This window comes from Drosophila biarmipes, chromosome X, assembly GCF_025231255.1.
Source record: "Drosophila biarmipes strain raj3 chromosome X, RU_DBia_V1.1, whole genome shotgun sequence".
Classification (NCBI taxonomy): Eukaryota; Metazoa; Arthropoda; class Insecta; order Diptera; family Drosophilidae; genus Drosophila; species Drosophila biarmipes.
Window position 1 is genome coordinate 4,401,103 of NC_066611.1, and position 22,698 is coordinate 4,423,800.

At 42.4% G+C, this 22,698-nt stretch overlaps 1 protein-coding gene across 1 annotated transcript in view; it reads left to right on the forward strand.

The window, feature by feature from the left end:
• The window catches only part of LOC108033172 (inactive dipeptidyl peptidase 10), a 56,594-nt gene that overhangs the window by 828 nt on the left and 33,068 nt on the right, over nucleotides 1–22,698 (forward strand). Inside the window, exon 2 of the mRNA XM_017107408.3 lies at nucleotides 2,628–2,915. Coding sequence (XP_016962897.1) covers nucleotides 2,844–2,915 — 72 coding nt within the window. The 5' untranslated portion in view covers nucleotides 2,628–2,843. The remainder of the gene's footprint in view (nucleotides 1–2,627; nucleotides 2,916–22,698) is intronic.

A 22,698-nucleotide genomic window follows, 5' to 3' on the forward strand; every position in this document is an offset into this window, starting at 1 on the left:
AGGACGAGATTTCAGGGCCCGATATCAAGTATACGCCGCGTGGTTGCCTTTGCCGCCTGTGTGTGAAACCGTGGGATTTAGCCTGTTGCCATCCCTGCAGAGATTGCCAGAATAAAAAGTCGACACAAATTGCTGAGGAATTCCGATTGGCAAATCTTTGATTTCTCTCTCGTTTGGCTGCGTGCTGATTGCCCCAAGAGCCCGTAAAATGCCGTCGTCCTTGGTCCTTTGTGGGCCTCCCTTTGTCCTTTGCACTCTGTACCTTGTACTTTGTCCTTTGCCCGCCGACTGGTGAGCGCTGGCTCCTGAGGCCCGGGCCTTACCTTATTTATTTGGGAATTGGCATGGTCTGGCTTTGGAATCGGTTACTTTGTCTTTGGCCAATATTTGCATGGCAAATAGAAGCCGGATAGAGACACAATGCTCGCTGCTTATCGCTGATGTTTATCGCTCAGCCATTCCGAGTCCTGAGTCCTTTTCCCCTCGGCAATGGCAATATGTTAATAATGCCCTGGTAATTAGCCAGAAGTCGGGCGTCGGGTAATTTGCCAAACAGCGTCAACTAATTAAATCACGTAGCAAATGCATAAAAACAAAGCGATTCGTTCTATCTCTAATTCCATCCCTGTGGGCCAACGCCAACTTTTAGGCAAATTAATAGGCCAAGAAAAGAAGGCTGGGCGCAGACAAACAACAGCAATTAGGCCTTCGGCAGGCTTACATATGTGAGCATTGTCTAGGGTCCCAGACCCCCAGACCCTTAGACCCCCAGAACCCCAGACCACCATACCCACGGCCCATTCCCATCAAAGGCTTAAGGGTTCGAATAAATTGCCTTCATCATCTTTCACTTTTCGCCCGGTCGCTGGTGTGGTCTCCCCATTTTTGTATTTTCTGTATTTTTTATTTCGCCGCTCCTTTCAGCCGAAAGTTTCTTTTGAACACACATTTCTATGCCCGACACACACGACGAAGTTTATTAAAATTTCCTGTCATCTTGTGGCATTAACACACAAATGAAAAACTTCAAAAAAGTAAGAAAAAACCGTGGCCCTGGAAAGTTTCGAAACGGAATTAAATTAAAGCAAATGCATGCGTTCTGTTATTGAATTATCTCCGAAACTTTCCACGTCTAACCAAGCGAAACTCGCACTAACTTTCCATAATAAACACAATGGCACTGAGTTGCGGGCTTGGGCGGCGTTTTCCAAGTTTGCACAAATCTTTTGGTTAACTCTTGGAAATATTTTGCATGTGATAACTGCCACACACGGCCGTTGATTTATTAGGCAAAACTTAGGGCTCGGGAAAAGTAACCTTAAAGAATGAATTCTTCAAATGGATTAAAATAATCCATTTTCAAACTGAATACAAGAGAACACGTAGTCCATGCCCTCTACTGTCAGATACCCATACTCAGCTAAAGGGAGAGCGAGAGAGATGGAAATATGCCTGCAGCAAAACAGCTGCTCTTTACTAGCTTATAACTTTTTAATGAATGGTCCGCTTTAGAGAATTTTTGGCAAGCAGATGGGTATTAATAATCAGAATCGCTTATACAAAATGTAACGAAATGTGTATATGGCAAGATGGCGCAGGAATCCCAAGAATCTGCATGATTCCCAACCATCTAGCTTTTATACTTGTCGAGAACTCAGCGTTTATAGACTGGCTAGATTGACTCGACAAGTGATCCTGATAAAGTAAACTAGCTTCCTTTTTTGTAATAAAACATACATAGGTATATTCCCCAAATTATTTAAAGTAAGCCGGAAAATTAAAATTGTTGGTTGCTAATGAAAGAATAATGGCTCGCAAGCAATTATTTTTCGTGCCATTTTCCGGTCGCTCTGTTAGTTCTGCGGATTCTGCGAAACTTTTGTGGCATTTCAAGGGACACCATCCCCTTTCGTTTTTGAATCCAAACACCCCCATCTCGGGCAGCCCATCCTATCCACTGGGTGACAAGTCATGCGATATGTTGGCAAGGACGTCAAGTGCCCGTATATAGTTACATTAACCGCACACAACTGTCCCCATTGTTGTTGTTTCTGCTGTTGGCTTATTTAAGTTTCAACTTCAGCTTGAGTTTCTGTTTTCTGCTGTCCGCCGAGCAGAGACATTGTATTAAAGGCGGACGACGTGCTCAAGTATCTCATTCGCAGCAGCCAGCAGCCCCATAGGGCCGCCGATCCCCGGTTAGTTGTGTATCATTAGCATGAAGGAGCTGTCAGCGAAACTTTCCCAAATTGCAGCTGCAGAGAGAGAAAAATCAATTATAAATAGTTAAATATTTTCGGCATTTACTGAAAATATAAATATCTTCCGCCTTATGTGATGTGATATGTCAAATATTCCATTGCCTACTTTTAGGGGCTTTTAAAAATGTCTTAAAATATTTAGATATTTTCATAAAAAAGACATGCGTAAACATATAATGTATAAACATATAACTCAAAGGGAAACACATTTTCTGTTAGTGTTTAATAAGTAAGGGCAGGGATAAGAAAGCATAATTCGGTGCGTGCCAAAGTGCAGGGCGAACAGATAGACGGCGGCAAAAGCAACCAAATCAAATAAACCATACTCAAATAATGCAATAAATCTTTCACCGAACTTTAATGCAGAGTGCAAAACGAACTCAAATTACACATAAATTTCAATTGGAAAAGTCGAAGAGGAGGCCGGTCCGCAGGATTTATCACCCGACGATAATAATTAAGGCGGCCAGCCAAACGTAGATACACTTGGTCCTTGCACGCGTACACCAGAGCCGGCACCGACCGCAGATACAAACCGTTGGAGATCCAAATCCAGGCCCAGATACAGATACAAAAGCCACCATGAATGCCGCACAGAGCGGCGGCCACACGGGTGGTGGTGGTTCCATGGGCAAGAAGGGCTCCCAAATGGAGGTAATTATATTAAATTTTATTTACCACCCACGACGACTGGAAGTGCGCGTCCACTTGCGACCCAAAATACTTCGATTCGGTCTTTATTCGAAACGTATTACCTTTTTTTCCCATTCACAATACCCTTTGAAGACTTCGGGGAGGGCGACCCTTTGAGAGTCGATTAAGTCCCCGACTTCCTTGAATGGGCATACTTTAAGAGTTCTGTGGAAACTCTCTTGAATCAGAAATAAAGATATTATGATAAGGATGCAGTTATAGAGTCTTTAAAAATGGTAGTTTTCTTTATTTGATAACAAGTGAATATTAATGGGTAAAAATAATTTGAAGATGCATTTTAAAGGGAAATCAAACAGGTAATACCATATTTATTTTATGAATTTAATATGTTTGTTAAATAAAAACTTTCACATAAAATGGAATACCATATTTTTTAACAGTTAAACATAAGAGTATTTATAAATTCGGTGATCGTATTTCGTTATGGTTTCCGCTCTTTATATTTTACCATTTTTAGGGTCCAATTTCAAGCGCTTTTGCTTTGTGTTTTTTTATGGGCATTCCGTTGGCCATCCCAAAAAAGGTGGGCGCGAACTCAGCGAGGGGGCGTGGCAAGCTTGACCTATGTGTCACCATTTGTAATGAGCGCAAATTGAATTTGCCAGGCTGAATTGAAACGTGACGCAGTTCGTTCTGAAAGGAAAAGGAAATCAGGGCACAAAAATGGAAACAAAGTGAGAATAAAAACGCAAATTAAAATAAACCAATTCGATTAGCTTTCGGGGGACGGAAAAAATCTAAATTAGGTTAAGGGCAATCAAGCATAAATCACAATCAAACATTTTCCACAAAATAAAATCCATTTCATTAAAGTAGGCATACTTTATCTCTTCAACTACCCAGAGCATAAAATCAAAGCAAACGACATAATAAAAAAGGGGACTGCACTAATTAAATTTCGTCACAGGACAACACATCCCCGCCGGCCATAAAAACTAAACTATAAGTAAATGAATAAATTCAACAAAAGCAAACAAACAAGCGGACATTAAAAATTAAATTGTGAGAATTCCATTTGGAAAGTGGCAGTCGGGATCGCAGTGTCCTTGCTGCTCTTGTTGTTGCTATGCTCCTGTAAACACACAATTAAAAACGGTGGGTGGCTCTTGGGTGGCATTTAATGGGCAAGGTTGTCCGCTGCCATCGCACCTGTCATTCAAACGCTCTTGGCCATAAATGTTTTAAATGGCCATAAAGCAACAACAGCTTAATGAGCAGGCTCTCCACCGTGAACCCCTCTCCGTTTCCTTTTTTGGTTGTTGTTTTGTTCATTCCTAATTAAGCCGAAAATTCTTCCTTTCACTTTGTCCCTTGCCCCGGCTTTTGATTGCAATTTGTTGAATATATTTATTTTAGGCCATAGCACAGGGTATTTCACTTTGGTCAGAAGCTTGCGGGGCAAAAAACACTCTACAATAAATAATGTGACTTAAAAAGTAGACAACCGAGAATGACACTGAAATCCCCATGGCTTTAAAATCACTTGTAAAAGTGTCCAAAAGTGTGCTGTGAAAAAAATGTTTGTCCTTAAATAAATTATTGCATACTTTTGGACTTCGTTATTGGAGGTTTTGGTGCTTAACCTGGAACAGAATACATTTATGATAAATATTTTTATGTATTTGACTTAATTGCTAGATAGAGTTTCCAAATCACTTGAAATGGTACCCAAAAGTATGCTGTAAAATATCATTGCCTTTGAATATTTGGTTGCATACTTCTGGGCTCCATTATAAGAGAATTTTATTTTAAATCTTGCATAATTCAAAACCATTTATTGACATATAAATGGTTTTGAATTATGCAAGATTTACCAATTAAACCAAACCAATTTAAAGGGATTTATTATGTATATTTCTATATTATGGTGAAATATTTTAAGTCATTTAAATACGCTTTTAGAAAACCCGAATATCTCATGTAAAGGGAGTTAGAAGTCGTTTTGCTTGGATTTGGAACTTGCTGATTTTTTTTACATTTCGCGATTGTGCAGGCCCCGTGTTTTTGGGTAGGGGCAGGCGGTGGTTTTGAGTGGTTCAGCTTTTGTGGTCATAGCGAAAGCACGTTCGCGGCCTCCACTTCTCGGGGGAGCAAGTTCTGGCCCCAAGGCCCTCCCACAAAGAACGGCCCTCCGTCTCCGTGCACCCACCATGCGCGGTGCGATTGTGATTCAGTCATGGCTGGCGACTTCATCATCCATTAATGTCACTCAATCTGTGCGCATAAATTTGCATAAAGCGAAATCCAATTTACTTTGGCCATTATATGTGGGTATACATACACTCGCAGCGCCTTCCACCTAGCAGCACTAGCGCCCGAACCCCAAAAACTTACATGATATATATGAACTTCCTTGGAATGCGACACAAATTTCCATTTTGCGGCATGATGAGGCCTGCGAAAATGCGAAAACGCCCACTCGCCGGGCGAAAATTGCGGTGGGCATTCCTTTTGCGTGCCACATTTTAATTTGTTATGTGGACAAATCCGCTTAGGTCAGTAGTTCGCAGGGCAAAGCTCAAAAAAACCGGAAGGAAATATGGCACAAGAAATTAACCAAAGCCGGTTGAGTGCCTAGCAGCAATGCGTATAAATAAAGCACGGAAAATTAAAGGTTAGAAGTGCTAACTATAAATATAAGGTAGAATAATTTGTACTTTAACTTCTACTTTACTTCTTCAATACATTTTTCAAATTTTTTCCGGCCTTCCTTAATTGATAAATACTTTCAAGCGCTTTTAAATGGGAGGAAATGAGTTTTCTTCGTTGCCATTTCCCTGCTCTCCCCGGGGTTTTCAATTAAACTATGCAGTAACTTGGCCTCACCTTTGCTTCCCCAGGAAGTGCGTTTGACGGGTCGTCTCGAGTGGGGCTGACAGGTCACAGTTCAGGTTGTCCACCCACCTATCGCCACCCCCTCCCCAGACACCCTAAGCCCGAAAAACTTAATACCCGGTGGTGCACACGCCATGCTAATCGGTCATTAACATGACACCGATTTCTCGGCGAGCTTTCGCTTTCCCATCTTTGTTTTCCTTTCTGGCGCATTGCGTATACGCCACGTGGCCGCGCTGCCTTTTCACTCCCTTCGCGTGGCGCTTCTAATTAAACACCAGCGAAAATGCTGAAAATTCGTTATTTTTTGTGGGGATTTAATTAAATCTAGTCAAAAGGATTTATTTTTTATTTTCGCGACGGACGGGGGGCTTTTGCCAGCGAGTTGACACAATTGCATCGCGTGAGTGTATTTCGAACCCCTATTCGCCGAGCAATCAAACTGAAAGTGTTGACTGAATCCGGGTCGAAGGCCCTCAGTGAGCTAATTTCCGCTCAGGGAAAGCCCGAAAAACGTTAGAAACGTTCGCTGCTCGGAGAAAATGCCTCAACCCTAATTTCCATTGCAAATGCACCGGAGATAATTAACACTTGAGCTCTGTATTCAAGACGATCTTCGAGCAGGCAGAATGTAAGATTCGGAGTAAGATAAAAAACTCTGTAAAATAAGAAGGGTCAGAATCATATCGATACCACCAAAAACGACAAATTGCAAAAACAAAAGAAACCCAAAAATAATGGTAATTTAAAATAAATTGATTGAATGAAGTATATGTACATGTAAAAGTTACATTAACCTTCTTTTTTATTCCAAGCGATACTATCGATGTTGGGTCAAAAACATCGGTAATATCGATATGACACCAATACTAGTAAGAGGAATAATTACGAGGTTAAGTTATTTATAAGAAGTTTTATATTTGTTTTTAGCTACAGTGTATATATGTTAATTATAAAAATGATTCCCTTAATAAAAACAAAGCTTCTGCTTTCCCAGATATCTTTCTCCGGCTTGTTTCGCAGATTTTTCCCTGTTTGCATTCGTTGAGCCTGTAATAAATCAAAGCTTGTGCTGTTTTACGAGGCTTCCCACAATTTTAATGTCACATTTATGACTCTCAAATAAATCCCGATGTCGTGGCATATTTTTGAGGAAATTTGCTGCTTGCTTGGCTGTCTAATCCTTTTGGGGATTGTGCAAACATCTTTATAGGCACTACAAGCAAATCAAATCTATGAATTTTTAAGAAGGTCCCCCATTTCTCCTCCCCATTTCTCTACGCCCTTTTCCCGACTTCCTGTTCCTTTTCGCATTGTCACGCCCTTGAGCTGGGAGCGGGTTTTCGTCCACTGGTCCATTGGCAAGTCATGTCAAGAGCAAGCCATCAATTTTCTTAAATCACCAAAAAAGCAAAGGGAGGAAAAAACCACGAGGCCGGAAAAAGGGGGTGGCACATGCCGTTAGAGCACTTAAAAACCACAAGATGAGCTCGTCAGATACCGCCTACAAGTCGGTCCCATGGCCCATCCCTAAATTCTCCCCAAACACATGTTAAATTCTCTTCATGCAGGCGTTTCTTTCGATTTTATACCCTCGATGGGGTACTTTAATTTAGGTGGGGTTTTTGATGGATTTATGGGATCGAGACTAAAGTAATTTGGGGAGAAGCGATTTAATTTAAAAAAATTATAGTATCATTTACTTTAATGAAATCTATCTTTATTTGAAAAATAATTTAATTTTGTCCAAATTCGGGATTAATTGGTTATTAAAATTTAAAACTTTTTTCTATTATGATATGGGGAATATGCCAATATATTATATTTTTAAGAAAGTAGTTTTATCTGTCTATCTATTTTATAAGGAATATATTTACGCTAACTCAGGAATATTTTATCTATTGCCAGAGTATATCTTGTGCCGGCCTTTAGAGCCCCATTTTGCTTGTCCATTTTTTGGCCAACTCTGCTTTGCTTCCTTTCGGCCAGCCACAAAACAGGCCCGGGGGCCGGGCCAAGATATTTTCTCTAAATATTTGCAGGCAAATACGGCGGGAGGGCGGCTCAGAGGTTACGTCGGTACAACATTACTTGAATTGCTCATAAAAACGAGCGCCGCAAAAAGGGAGCAACGAAAAACTAATTGAATTAAATTCGAAAATTTTCTACGGGTCATAGTTTGACATGTGGAGGAGGGAAATGGATGGGAAAAGTCGGGGACAGATTCCATATGTCATATGCGCTTGCGGTTAGCCGACGATGACACACAGATACAAGTTAGATAGGGCCAACCAAATGAAAAGATACAAATTTCATAGGAAAAGTCGATGGAGTTGCTGAATGTTGGCATTAGAAGAGGGGGAGGGAAAGTGAATATCCAGCAAATTGTGGGGCCAAACGAAGTTCTTTCATCTTCTTGGGGGATTTTCTTGCCGAGCAAGCACATAGTTTAATGGCAAAAAAAGCACTGGCTTTTTGACGGCCCAATAAATTAATTAAATATAACAATATTTATTTTGTGACTTTTTTTGAGTCAGGGGTATCCTTTCAGTTACTTGACGCACTGTACCCTGCTCTTGAAATTAACATTTTCTGGTACTCACATTTTTTTACATTTCTGAAACAACTTCATCTCCCCTGGGATATTTGTCTTGCTCTGTTTTCCCGGCTCTGTTTTGTTTCTACGAGTACATAGACGAAAAATTGCTTATCAAATTTCGCAGAATTTCCCAGCACATCCCATCGCATTTTCAGGTAATCAAGTATTAAATTTACATTTGCCAAAGACGACGGAGGAAAGGAGAGCTTCGGCCTTTGGATTTTGATTGTTGGCAATTTATCACACAGGGAAACAACGCCGCGCCTGGGGAAAACGGCGCGAGCTGGGAAAACTTGAGAGTATTCAAAGTGGGGAAGGATGGAAAAAAGAAAATGTCAACGCTTATCATTTGTTTTGGGCTGGAAAACCTTCGGCTCCCCCGGCACCGCCGCCTCCCCCGATCTGTCAGTTGGTCAGATGCTCTATCTGTCAGCAGGCAGCCACCCACTTTCCCGGCCCAATTTTCCACCCCTCCCCAGTGCCAGGGAAGAGCGTAAAGCCAAAAATGCAAAATGAATGTGAAGTGCTTTGGGGGGGCCGAGGCTGCGAGGCTGTGTTGAAATTTATTGCAAACTACGCAACAAAGCAAAAAACATTATTGTAGCTGTCCACCCCGAAAACCACCCGAAAACAAGCAACCACCACCCAGTGCCACCCCACCCAATGGCCTACAATTTATGATTAAAACAAAAGATCTAAAAATTCCTTGTGCCGTCATTTGTACGTGACCAACGAGAGATTCTGCGACAAAGGCGGGGGAAACTGCGCGAAAAGCCTCTGTGCAAGGCGCATTTTATTTTCTAATTTATTTCGTTTTAATTTTAATTTATTTTCACTTTTGTCCGCTGTTTGTTTTTCGCACAAAGGCGCCGAGCAGATGAACAAACTGCCGCCAAGTGACCTTCAGTCTGCGAGCAAGCGGAGAAAGCATTAAAATTTTGTGCTGCATACGCGTAGGGGGCGGCACGTGACGCGCACATCAATTGGGGAGAAAGGGGGCAGGTTTTCCGCTTTTCCAGGCGGGGAGTGAAAAATCCCGGCCAAAGTCAGGTGTAGACAAGCTGCCAAAGAAATCATTTGGGGGGCGCCGAAAAAAACAAGAAAGCAAAACAAGCGAAATACCTTCCATCTGACACATAACAAGTGTGGATTTTGTGAAAACTCTGGAAAAACAGTGCTTATGACTTACAGAGCACAAAATAAATCCTGGAAATAACTGAATTTAGTTATACTAATTGTGGAGGTGGATGTTCTGCACCCAAACTATTTTATTTAGTTCGCAAATACCCCGAAACTAGCTCTGTTCTGGACATTCCTTGTGAAACTCGCTCCATAAAAGCGCAAGTAAAATCCCGGTTGCCGGCCAAGTCAGGGGATCGCCCTTAGCCAAGTAAACTTGCTAAGTAAGCCAATGAATTGTTGGCGAGCTCTGGAGAATGCCGAGCATACTGGGGCAGGTTCAACAGGAGTGGCACGAGCGCGGCATGCTGCTGACAATAAAAACAATTTACAACTTTCGCAAGGACCTCCCCAGCTGATTGATCCCCGAACCCTTTGTCGCCGTGCTCCTCCAAACTTTTCGAGTGAGTGTGTGCTGCTCTCCTTTTTTGGCCAAGAAGTCGGATCGGAAAAGTTGCTGGCTCTGCTGTTGGCAAGTTTTGAGCGCGACTGCAACTCAATCAGTTGCAAAAGTGCCCGAAAGACACGGATATGTTTGGGCACAGTTGTGCGCAAGGTAATAGGGGTGATTAAAATATTTAAGGAATATCTGCAGCATCAACAATTCCTTACCTAAAATAACTGCTATCACTGTTTTTTGTAATACAAATAAAGGTGATCTTTAGAACGTTCCTTGATTATGTATTTGAGAAAATGAATGATTATTACAATGCCATATAATGGGCAGCGCCACTACTATTTTGAACCATGCTGTGTACAGGAAGCGCACATTTAATTGCCAGGCGAAAAGTCCATAAACATGGCCAGGACCCGAAGACAATGGCTTAGACGGCAATGGGCCCTCATGAGCCATAAAAGCTTCAAGCGCGTAAATTTTCACGCAGCAACAATAACAACAGAAGCGATAAAGCCCTAGATGAGGAAGAAAAACATTTAGAATTTCATACACTCCCGCAGAGGGTACCATAAAATTGGAAAAATGTTTGCGCCAGTAAAAAGTATTGGACATAAAAGCGCACAAACTCTCGACCTGAGAGTTTGAGTCTGCGAGTTTTTGCCACGAATCAGATTTGTGCTTAGCGAACATTATCTAACAAAATATATAAATTCACCAGAAACATTATAGTCACTTGTATCTTTATAGAATCCTTACAAAACTCCACAGATTCTGTGACAGCAGGTCCTTTGAATTGGTTTTTTAAATCGTTGGAGACTTCCTAGAATATTATTACAACATTATTTATAAAATTTACGTTGTTACATTTTAAATACCCCAAGTAAAGTAGTCAAGGCCCCTCTTAATTTATGCCAGATGTTTTTTTTTAATTTCACCAACGAGAGTATGAAGAGTATTTTCCTCTTACACTTTGCAGCATACTCTATTCTTTTTGGATTTTATTATTTTTATTTTGGTGTATAGAAGAAGGCAAAATTTATTTTAACGAGCAAAAGTTTTTGGAGCTGCCCAAAGCGCCTGAGAGAGAGGGCTGGAGGGGGCAGTGGCTGGGAAGGAAAGCCAAGTTAAGGGCGGTGGGCGGCGTCTTTGGGCGGAGGCTGGGACCTTCCAGGGGGCGGAGGGCAATCCCTAAATGGCAATTTGGCTGCCGCAGTCGCTGGCGTTTTATTAACGCGGCTAATTCCATGCATGGCAGCTAACAAACGAACTGTGGTGCCGGCCACTACGCAGGCTACCCTTCACCGCCAAGGCCGCCGTCCTCAGCCCCTCCCACCGCCCACCTCCCACTGGCACCCCCTCTGAAACTCCGAAACCCCCTGTCAATCCAGTAAGCCCCCTGCACTGGTCGTCATTTCTGCTTAGCTAATCTCTGGCTGCGTGCACGTAACCAAAATCCAGATACGGCAAAGCCCCTGCCACGCCCCTAGCATAAAAATGAAAAACAAAAATACAGGAAAAGCGGAAAAGAAGGGAAAGAGCGGAATTTATAAATAAAAACGCCACAAATCCGCTTGGCTTGCTCTTGGCCCGGCGTATAAAGCGTGTAAAGAAAAATGCTGCGGAAAAGTTTGCGTTTTCCGTTTCGTGTTCTTCGCATGCATTCCGTACTGCCCCCGCGAATACCCCACGGATACCCTGTAAACAACGCGGATTAGGAGCGGTGTGACATAAACCCAACTTTGGCTGAAAAGTTTTTAAAGCCAAAAAAATACTTCGCCAAGTTCGGAATTCAAGTTGTCAAATTGGGTTTCGAATTCCTTGGAAAGGCATAAGGAAATTAACGATGCGTTCTGTATTTTAGCAGTATTATTTTTTTATATTTCAAATCCGAAACTGATAAGTATTTAAAATAATATTTATATTAAAGATACTTTGGGATGTCGTTTTTATCACTGGACGTATTTTAATGATAAACTTCTTTAAACAATGTTTATGTTTATTACATTTTAAATCTGAAACTAAATAAGTAGTTAAAATAATATTTGTATTTAATAGATTTTGAAATTAGGTTTTATCACCAGATAGACAAAATAAAAGTTTTTTGATGATCGAATTCATTTAATAAATGAATCGTTCTTTTTTGTTCATTTAATATCTACAGATACAGAGACGTTAAACGCATTTGAATGATAATCCTATTTGAATAATAAAAAACTAGTTTGGGAAATATAATATGACTATAGAAACCATTTTATTTTAATGTTCAGACTATCATGAAGGCCGAAAAGCCCTTCGGCGAAAAGTTCGTGAAGTTTTTGCAACTGAATTTTCGCCAGCAGCCGCGGCAAAGGTAAAGGAAGCTGCTGATGGTCTGCAAAATAGGGAAAATGTGTGGCTAGGGCTATAGCCCCCCCTTTTCTGTAATTTATGAGCCCTGCCTTGGGTGGAAAAACGCGAGGCATGCATATTAATTAAAATGTATTTACGCGGCACACACGCATTGTGTCGGCACAATCGATCAAGGTGTAATCAAACGGCTTAAAGTGGCGACTGGGGACAGGAAAAGCAGTGGAGAGTGCGAAAATGCAAACTAATCTGCACTGAATGCCACTCGGCAATTATCTCCATCTGGCCATCGCTGCCCCACTTTCCCTGCTTTCTCCTCCGCCATTTCTCCTGCAGCAATCCCATGAAAATCACCCTAAAACTCTGCACTTGACAGCAGCATGTGAACTGCAATGGCAATGGAACTGCGAATCTCAAATGGAGTTCGGCGGAAAAGCCAATGAAGCGAGCTTGGAGTAATAAATTAGGATCTGGCGGGGAGGGAGGGGAGGTGAAATTAAGCTAAGTGATATTACGATTTATACTTTTTTAAGTAGGTGCGTGCATAAAAAATGGGAGAGTAATTTAGCAAAGGTCGTACTTGATAGCGAGTGATATTTTTGCAGCCAGAAAGTAATTTGATTTCAGTCAGAAGCTTGAAAGGCAGTGAAGAACCGCCCTTATACATATAGATTCTCTAAAACAATGTTATTTTTTAACATTTAAGCTACAAATTGCATTTCTAAAAAATCTAATTGATCTGCAAGGTACATTAAAGACCAAAAGCTACCCTTTTTAACTGTTTTTTAGCTATCCAAGTGCTTGTGTTTACCCATTAAAATTCAATAAGAATTGACAGGCAGATGTGCCTCTAAATAAATGCCCAATTTAGTAAACAAGCCTCTGTTTTGCGCAGTGCAGACGGGCCAGCAGCAGCTTAGTTGAGTTAGGCTTAAGTGACACAGTGATGGGCTAAGACGTGTATAATTGGGGCTAACTCGGGGCGGAAAAGCCGGAAATTCACTCAGATGCCCGCCACTCCAGCCCGGTTTCGTGCAGTGTCCCTGGCAGCTGTTGTCCTGCTGCAAGTGCCATGCATTCCACATGAGCACAACAATGTGATTAAAATGCAATTTGCTGCCATTTACTTTGAGCATAAGGCGGGCAAAACGCTGCGAGCTCGAATTTGCTGCTGCTGATGGTGATTGTGGATGATGTGGATGTGGATGTGGATGGGCATGGCGCTGGGTTATGGGGCGAGGATGCGGATGCGAGCTGGAATCCCGGCCAGGAGCTAGCTCGTATGACCTCCTGTGAGAGTGTGCAAGTGTGCGAGGGCTGCATTCATTTCCGCTTAAAGCTGGGAAAATAATAAAATTTTATTATGCACTTGCCGCCTGCCCTGAATGGCCATGGTGATGATGACGATGCTGATGCTGATGGTGATGATGATGGATCCTGAGCAGCAGCAGGATGTCTGCCGTGTGTGTTATTTATGGCAAAGGACCCACTCGCACTACACGACCAAGTGCCTCGTTGGGCATTCAAATTGCAAACAACTCGAAGTCCATACATATTTAGTTGAGGAATTCGAAGCCATAAACATCGGCGAAAATCTACAGCACTTGGCAGAAAGAGAATGTTGCCTAGGTAGCATGGGAATGTATTTTTTATCAAGGAATTTCCTTTAACTAAGGGGTATTATCCAAGTTTATAATGTATTTTTAGTATTTGATTACTTTTTAAACAATAATTTTAAAAAGGGTTACAGATAAAATGATACTTTTCCCTTTACATATTATTTTAAGTGTGCTCCTTCCTTTTCCTTCACTTCCTGTCCCTGTAAATGATTGATGATGAATTATTGATGCTTGATTCATGTACTCCGCACTTTATTTTCGTCTGGGACTGCACTTAAAAGCCGCACCGAAAATCGCTGGCAAGTGCAACACAATTTGGCAAGTGCGTTGAGTTGCCAACGGGCCTGAGTGCCGCCCCCGAGCCAGAATCTCCCCGGGACTCCCCAGGACTGCCAAGGACTACCAGTGACTACCAGTGACTGCCAGGACCCACCAGGACTACCCCTCACGTGGGTGTGCCGGGGATGGATGTGTGATGTGCCGCTTCGTTAGCCTGACAGCTTTTCGTTTCGATTCGCCTGGCTGCCGCAGAGATGTGCATATCGAGTGGGCCAGGGGAGCCCCCCAAATGCGTTTAGCCCAGCTCTTTGGGCTTTAATTAATCCAGTCAAATATTTACGCAAGCTATGAAATCGAACCGCACATTATGCCTGCTTGAGAGAGCAAACAAGCCCAATCGAATGAAGTGCATTTAATTAAATGGGCAATTTAAAATCGTTGTATTTGTTAGGCCACAACGAATACAACGATTTTCAGAGCCTACACTGCAACAAAGAAATCCCTCAAATCTCAGCCATAAAGCATATATCTGTCTAAAGTGTAGGGCGTTATGCCAGATAGATAGATAGGTTTTTCGGCTGCCTTAATGAGGCCTAATTTCTCCGAGTGCCCGCCCAGTTGTCGAGCAAATAAAGCATATCCATAAAATTTGCATTCCAATTTTGTACCAGTTTCGTGGGAAATATTGGGCGAAGGGTGCCTGATACCATCGAATGCTGGCAGAAACTTTCATCATCAAGCTGGAAACTTTCTGGTTGATGGCTGGCCCGGCTTGTGGCTGCTATTACCTATCAAGAGGCAAAGTTTGCCGCCTGACGAGTGGCGCAAGTAAGCGGACTGCTGACGTGTGCGCAGCATTATCACGCATACGCCGTGTGGCCCCGCCTCGAACGAGTTGCGACACATGTCAGCGATGAGCTGTCAATGCAAGGCTGCAATTGAATTAATTGGACGCTAATTGAAAGGGAACCCCAGCCGAAACTAAGCCCCACAACTTGACACTTGCCAAGGGCAGCAGCCGGTGCCGCTCGCCGTGCACGCTCAGTGTGGCGCAGCCATATGAGAAAGGCCCTTTAAAGCCCGGGGATCCTGCTCCGCTCGAAGTCCCCGGCCGAAGCTGCACTTTCCAGCGACCAGGAGCCGGGGGAATCGTCGCATGACAGCTTGCCTGGGGCAAACACTCGAACCGCCTCGGTGGAGCTCTTATCAAAAAAGCAAACGCCAACCCACAGAGCCCCATCGACGCCCCTTTCAGCCATCGAGCTTCAGTGCAAACAGCACCAAAGTCAAGTCGAGTTGAGTTGAGTTCTTGCCGCAGCAAGCCCAAAGATAAATATCATTGGCAGAACAGAAAGGGGAAAGAGGAATATGTAGATACCCTTCAGGAGTCGTGTTACATAACGTTCAATTCGATTTTAGACACCTAGAAGCCTTCTATTTGAGCAGCAATTACAGAAAAAACTTATCTTGTACTTTTCTGATGATTTGGTTTTATGGACTCTCAGAAGGAAAGTTATAAATATTCTGGTATAAAAGTTAGTGCGAGTATTTAAGGGGGAGAGACCTCGAATCCATTTGTTTGTTTCATAAATGTCTACCCAAATTACCCAAAAGTGTTTTTAATTTAGCAAAAAAAAGCTTTAATTTCTCTCTTTTTGTTCAATTTTTTTGGTTTACCTAGAACTAGAATCTTTACACACTTTCACACTCGAGGCGCCTAGGCGAAATGCTTCACCAGGCATAATATAATATATATTAAATTGAAAAATGTTGAAAAGACTTTTGAAATGTATTACAATAAAACCTGAAAGTTTCGTTTTAATCGAATATTTTGTTCCTTCCCAAAAAAATAATCGAAAAAAAGATTATCTGAGCAGGCTCCCCTTAGCCCTGTAACTCTGTAAACTTGGACCAAAAAGTACCAAATGATGTAAAATTAAAATATAGCCCGGAATATATAACAATATTAAAAAAATAGTTTACCTTTAAACCATATTAAACTCTTAAGCTTATAATTAATAAGACTATATTAAGATAACTTCGCCTTAAAAGTCAGCATTATTAAAATAGTGGCTACTTCGCTCGCTAAGTGCCTTTACTTCCTTAAATTCATTTTTTTATTTGCGTGTATTTTATTATATTAAACTAACAAATATTTCTCTGTGTTTTCCTATTATTCTTACTGATCATGGTAATTTCTGAAGAATATCTTGATTTTTATACGGTGTTTAGGTTATACTCTCTTTCCAAATGGAAATGCCCTCCGTAAAGGGCATTGAAGTATATGTATCTACACCCAACTACCCAGTGGATACAATACCGCCGCTCTGATACTTCCTTGAGCAAGAAGTATGCATCGGATTTCAGTGATATCTATATGTACCCCTTTCCACCCTCGCCGGGAAAGCAGAGGAGACGAACCGAGGTCAACGGAGCAAAATTGCAGCAACTGTTGAGTTGCTGAGCCAGAAGATTGCCGCCGAGGGTTCGGATGGTTCGGCTGGGCGACAGATTCAATTCCCTGATTTACAGCCGGGCGGGAGGGGGCTCCTCGAGGAAACCATAAATCAGGGGCGCTTTCATCTTTCCGTTAAGCCATTACAAATGCACTTTGACACTTTCGCCTCTTTTATTTTATTTCATTTTATCTGGCTCTTGATTTCGATTCCCGACTCCCGGACTCCGGACTCACCTTTTGGCCCCGGGCGAAAATCAAACAACAAATCAAAGACGGCTAAAAAATGTATCTTTTTGGCGGGGCACACCCATCCGCACAAGGAAATGCCGTTTGATAAACATTATTGAACATGTCCGACAATTTTTCAACAACAATCGGAGCGTGCCCAGGCATTTGATGGATACAAGCACGATTTAAGGGATATAAATGACAAGGCATTTCGCTTTTGGCAGCTGCAGAAGTGATTGATTTTCAACCAGGCCGGAAAACGACGACTCGGGGAAAGCGGGAAAGTGCCCGGAACAGTGGGCAGTGGGCGTGGCACCGGCGGACGGTTCGTGCACATTTAATTGCAGCCGGCGGAAATCGCACAAGCGTAAACTCATTTCACATCTGTGGCCGCCAATCAATTGATTTCCGCTCATGTTCCAGCTCCTGCTCATTGCAGCTGTTTTCCACTGGGATGAATCAAGGGAAGAGTCTTTCTTTAAGGTTCCCCAGGTTTTTTTAAAAGCATAGAAAAATTTAATATACTTTGTTCTTCGATTTAAAAGATCTTTAAATATTTTATTGGATTTTCCTTGTGTAGTCACTAATTCATGCTACCTTCAAATGGATTGGTTCATGAAACACCTTCCTAGTCAATTTATTATTATAAAACATTGTTTAGTTGCCTTGTTTAGTCAACGTAATACAAAAAATACATTTTCCTTTATGGCTTACTAGATAAATATATCATTGTTTTTTATATGCCTAATTAAAAGATTAAACAAAACAATTCATTCGGAGGTCCGAAAAAGGTTTTTGAGTTGGGATAAAAATCCCATTTCTGATAGGAAATTACTTTTATTTGGAGCCCATCTATATTTGCTTTGCCAGCTAATGGGACAAATGAGACATTGCCCTTCCGACCACTTAGCCCATTCATTTGCCTTAAAAAATATCTCTCGGCAAAGGCGTCAATTCATCAGATACAGAGATTGAGGTATATTTACATACAAATTTGACAGATGCCCCGGACACGAGAGACAAATGTCCCAATCGCAATCATCATTGTGCTATGGCATCGCCCCAATCCCCATCCCCATCCGCCTCATCATCATCCATCCATTCGTGTCCAGTTTGGCTGTTCAACTTCCGGCTGGCGTCTTCCGTTTGTTTGATTGCTTTTCGCCCAGTGTGCGTGACCTGCGGATGAAAAGCGGTATCTGGGATCTGTGGGATGGCAGTTGGGAGCTGGGATCTGGGAGCTGGGCGATGGGATCTGGGAACTGGGCCGTCGGAGGAGGGTTCGCCAGGGCTCCACTGGAATTGATTGAGCTGTCCAGAGCTCGCTGGCCCCTGTCCATCGCCTGTTTGTCTTTCTGCCCTTCTGTTTTTGTATGGATCCTCGCAACCTCGCGTCCTCGCGTCCTCGCGTCCTCGCGTCCTTGCGGCGAGTCCTCGCTTCCTTCCTTCCGCCTGGGAAACGCGTCGCATAATTAATTTCGCCATCGGTTGCAAGCAGTGTTGCGAAATTGCCCAACAATGCCGAATAAGTTGGCCATTAAAGAAATCGATATGGCATTTGAATAAATCGAATGATTTATTCATACAATCGCTCAACCGCCGGCGGCCATCGCATATCGAATATGTTCTGGGGCCCAATGCTAATCAGGGCTACCCACAGTCGACTTTTAATGTCCTCTCTTCGGAAAAAGATTTGCGCGGTCCACTTCAAAAGCCCATTTTTTGTATTATCTCAACTTAAAACATTATTTTGTAACCCTTATTATTTATTTTGTTCTAAAACCATAACCATAATAATGAATCTTGATTTTTTTTAATTTTGCACAAGATTGGTACATTAATTTGAAGGTCTTTCTTTTAAGCTCAGTTTTTTACTTACCTTATGCTTAAGGTATTTTTTTAAACAAAGCTAATCTTTACTTTTCTGACATTTTTCAAGATACACCTTTAAAATAAAACAGTATCGACTTATAGGTTTTTATGAAAGGTGTATTTCCTGACTCATTCTGTTACTTTTATTTGCCCAAATGTATAAGTTAAGTTTTTAAACCAAAAATAGAAGTATATATGCTTTTATACCGTATACCGATTTTGAACGTCGACTAGCAAAAAGTTTTTCTTAAAAAAATATACTGTTTAATGTTATTATTGTTTATTTTAAAATTCCTGGTTACAATAAAAATTGTACTCTTTTTCCGCTTTTATGTCGGCCTCCACTTCTTAGTTTTCTATATAAAAGACAAATAAAGTTCAATATTCTGAAACAGATCTTTATCGTCAGTTGGAGGGGCCTTTTTTCCGGTTCCAAGGCACTGCATCTTTAGAAACTATCTTTGAGACAATATGTTATGCCTCCTAGTCGCATTGACAGCTGAATGGCTTTTTGTGTACATATTAATTTGCGAGATTATCACGTAATCCTATCCCCTTCTTGGCCAACTTAGCAGCCATTTCTGCGGCCTTATGCCTTCGATTTTGATTTTATGTGCGGCACATGGATGCTTCCATTATGCTTTTTATGATCGACTGTCAACTTGGGCTCGTGTGTGGGCGTGGCACTCATTAATAGACGCTCTTATGTATAAAACATGGCTTGTGGGGGCAGTGGCGCGCGGAGGGGCGGTGGTGAATAGAGGGGCAAAGGTCAAAGAAAGCGATGAATTAAGTGGCCCGGAATCGGTTTCAAGTCCTTCGGCCACTTCTTATATCATCCTTTGAAGGTCAACACCCCAACAAGCCAGCATCCCAGCCTCCCGACCCCCTTCTGAGAGCCGCCCCTTCGATACTTTGGCGACTACTTCCATGCGCGCATTCGTGTCGCCATTGAGACATTTTGGCATCAAGTTTATTTTGTATGAATTTATGGGCCAAAAGCTTTCTCTCGTCTCATGCAAATTTCTATGGCCACTCGAGGTGGGTGAGGGCAGAGAAAAAAGTAAGGGGCCTGGGAGAAAGTGGAAGAAAGTGGCAGAATGCGGGATAAAGTGGGAGGCAGGGGCGTGACTGGGACCTAAATCAAGTTGAGTGCCTGCAAATGGCAATCAGCTGAGAATAATGGTGATTATATATGGATATGGATTCGTATAATATAAATATAAGCAGGCCGAGAAATGGCAATATGATGTCGGGGCCCGACACCGCCAACGATATAAAAATCACCAACTAGGTTAACAAGGTTGAGATATCAGACTCCACTTAAATTGCTTACTCTTAGCAAGCATAAACGTATTTTAATAATTAAAACCCCGAATGATATTTTGTTAATTTTCAAACTATTGGATAGTTCAAATTCAAGAGGAAATGGTCACCGAAAAATGTGGAATGCCTAGATCCCCACAAATCCCAGTTCGGCAGTTGCCTTGGCTCAAACTTAATTATGTTCCGTTTGGCACAAAGTAGCAGATTTTTAGTACCTGCTTCGGGGAGTTTTCTCCGGCCAGAAGGCCCGGCGCACTCCTCGAATTTCTCCGGCTCATTTGGTATGCCATTTGGAGCTGGCCACGGGGGAGGAGTCAAAGTGCATAGGAGGTCGGAATATGGGGCAGCTGCTGGATGCAATTTCCAGATTTGTGCGTGTCTGCCCCACTAAAACCCCCGCCTGCGCCGCCCCTTTCGTCCGCCGTGTGTGCATAATTGAGGGCCTGCACAATCAGAAAGCCACCCCCTCAAAAGCCCCGCCCATTTGTGAACTCGCTTATAATTCAAAAACGTGCCAGGCAAAAGCCAATTTGCTTTCAGGCCGAATCAAGCTCTACTCAAAAGTATGCAATAAACAAACAAGTCAGGGAACACTAACTGAAAATGAAACCCAGTCCGAAACCGAGGCCACTGTCAAAACAGCAGAGAAATGGAAACTGTGCAGGATTGCAAAATTTTCGGAGGAACGTGACATTGCCTCGAACAATTCTCCGTTCGGCCCTCGTTCGCTGCCAATTTGCGACAGGTGCTACGGGTGCCGGGAAAGCAGCAATAAAACATACGGAAAATAAGGTTAGCACAACACAAATCTCGTTCCGAGGCACTGGGAGAAAAGGGGGTGATTTCAATTGCTTAAGCTAGAGTGAAATACATGGAAACTATTTCTTTTTGAATTACAACGTTCTGAAAACATTTAAGAACATGTCTAAAAGTATGCAATACAACACAGAATGCTGTTTTGTGGAATGTTTTTTAGATTTCAAAAATGCACTGAATACTTTAAGACGCCTTTCCGTGTAATACAATAAAAATGCCGTTCTTTGGATTAAATTTTGCATTTTTAAAAAGTGTTGCATACCTTTAGACACCTTTTAAAGAGAATTCAAAACACTATAGGTGCATTGAAATCTTCTAAGCTTACTTAACTTTTTTTTCAGTACCTATTAGAGTATTAAAGCAAATAGTTGATGGAGATTTATATTTAATCTCATATTTTTATTTAGATTTAGTACCCCTTCTTTCTTCCTATATACTCCTTCATTTGCCGCACTCGCTTCCCCTCTAAATGCGATAACGAAAATCCTTCGGCAAATTGTTGTGTTAACCGCTCGACTACGTGAGTTCTTGTGGAGAGAACGCTGTGTAACCGCTGTGGAAATTCGCCGGTGTACCGAGGGCGGTGGGTGGTCGAGAGTGAAAAGTGGGCGTAACCGGCTAAATGGCCAGCGCATGCAACACGCAATCGCTGGTGGACACTTCCGCAGATAATAAATGGCGCACGGAGGAGACATCGTACTTAACTCAAAAATTTACGCGCCAACCTTTGAACGCCCGATGACCCCATATCCGCTTGCCAAATAAAAAACCCCTGGGTCACGCGAATCACCGAGAGTGAAGTTTATTTTTAGTCGTCCCTTTCTGGAGGAGGTTGGGGGGATAATTATTACGTGGCAAGGTAACAACTTTGTTTGTTCAGAGGAATTTCGGCAGCGAACTTGGCAGGAATGCGAGAAAAATGAGTTTTATACAAGCTTAGAAATTTATTTAAATATTTATAAAATACTGGAGACATTTTAAGTCTGTTTTGAGGCGCCTAATATTTCGTAGCTTTAATAAGGCAAGTTATAACCCACATCCTTCGAGCTCACGTAATATTATTGTACCCTTTTCTGCTAGTTGTGTTGGAAGTTAATTTTTCGAGATATTACCTCACAAAATGTATTTTCCGGAATAATTTACAGGATATCGTTAAGCCGCCCATGGCTCTTCCTTCACCCTCTTCGACCACTTATTTCTGCGGCCCATCTGGGCTCGTTTTTAAAGAGCAGTCCATTTGAAACACCCACACGTGCCCAGGCCCACCTGGAGCCCCTTCAAGGACTCGCCTGTGCATTCGCGTGTGCCGGAATGTCCTGCGTTGGCTGGGAGATTTGGGTTGGTGCGATGGTCACGTGCCTCCGTTTAGTTTGCATATCGCACATCGCACACGCACCCCCGGGGCCTTTGGTCAACTTTTGTGACTTTTGCGACCCCCTCCCAGGCTGATGTCATAAAGAAGTTGCCTTTCCTTTGCTCTCGACCTTTCAGCCTCCTCCCACCCACTTTCCTTTCGCTTTCAATGCCATTTAACTTGTGTTCTGGGCTTTTTTAGACGGCTATTTTGGGCGTCTAATGACTGGCGCAAACATGGCCTGGCACTTTGATTGAATTCCAGCTGAAGAGCGAGCAGCGCGCTTTCATAAATCTGCAGCAGTCCACGTGGTAGCGAAAGGGGGCCACCGATGGGGGGCAGCTGGACAGCTGGGCGGAGAGCATTTGTTATGCTCAGACCGAAGGCGCCGCACTGTGGAATTTAATAAAGCTAA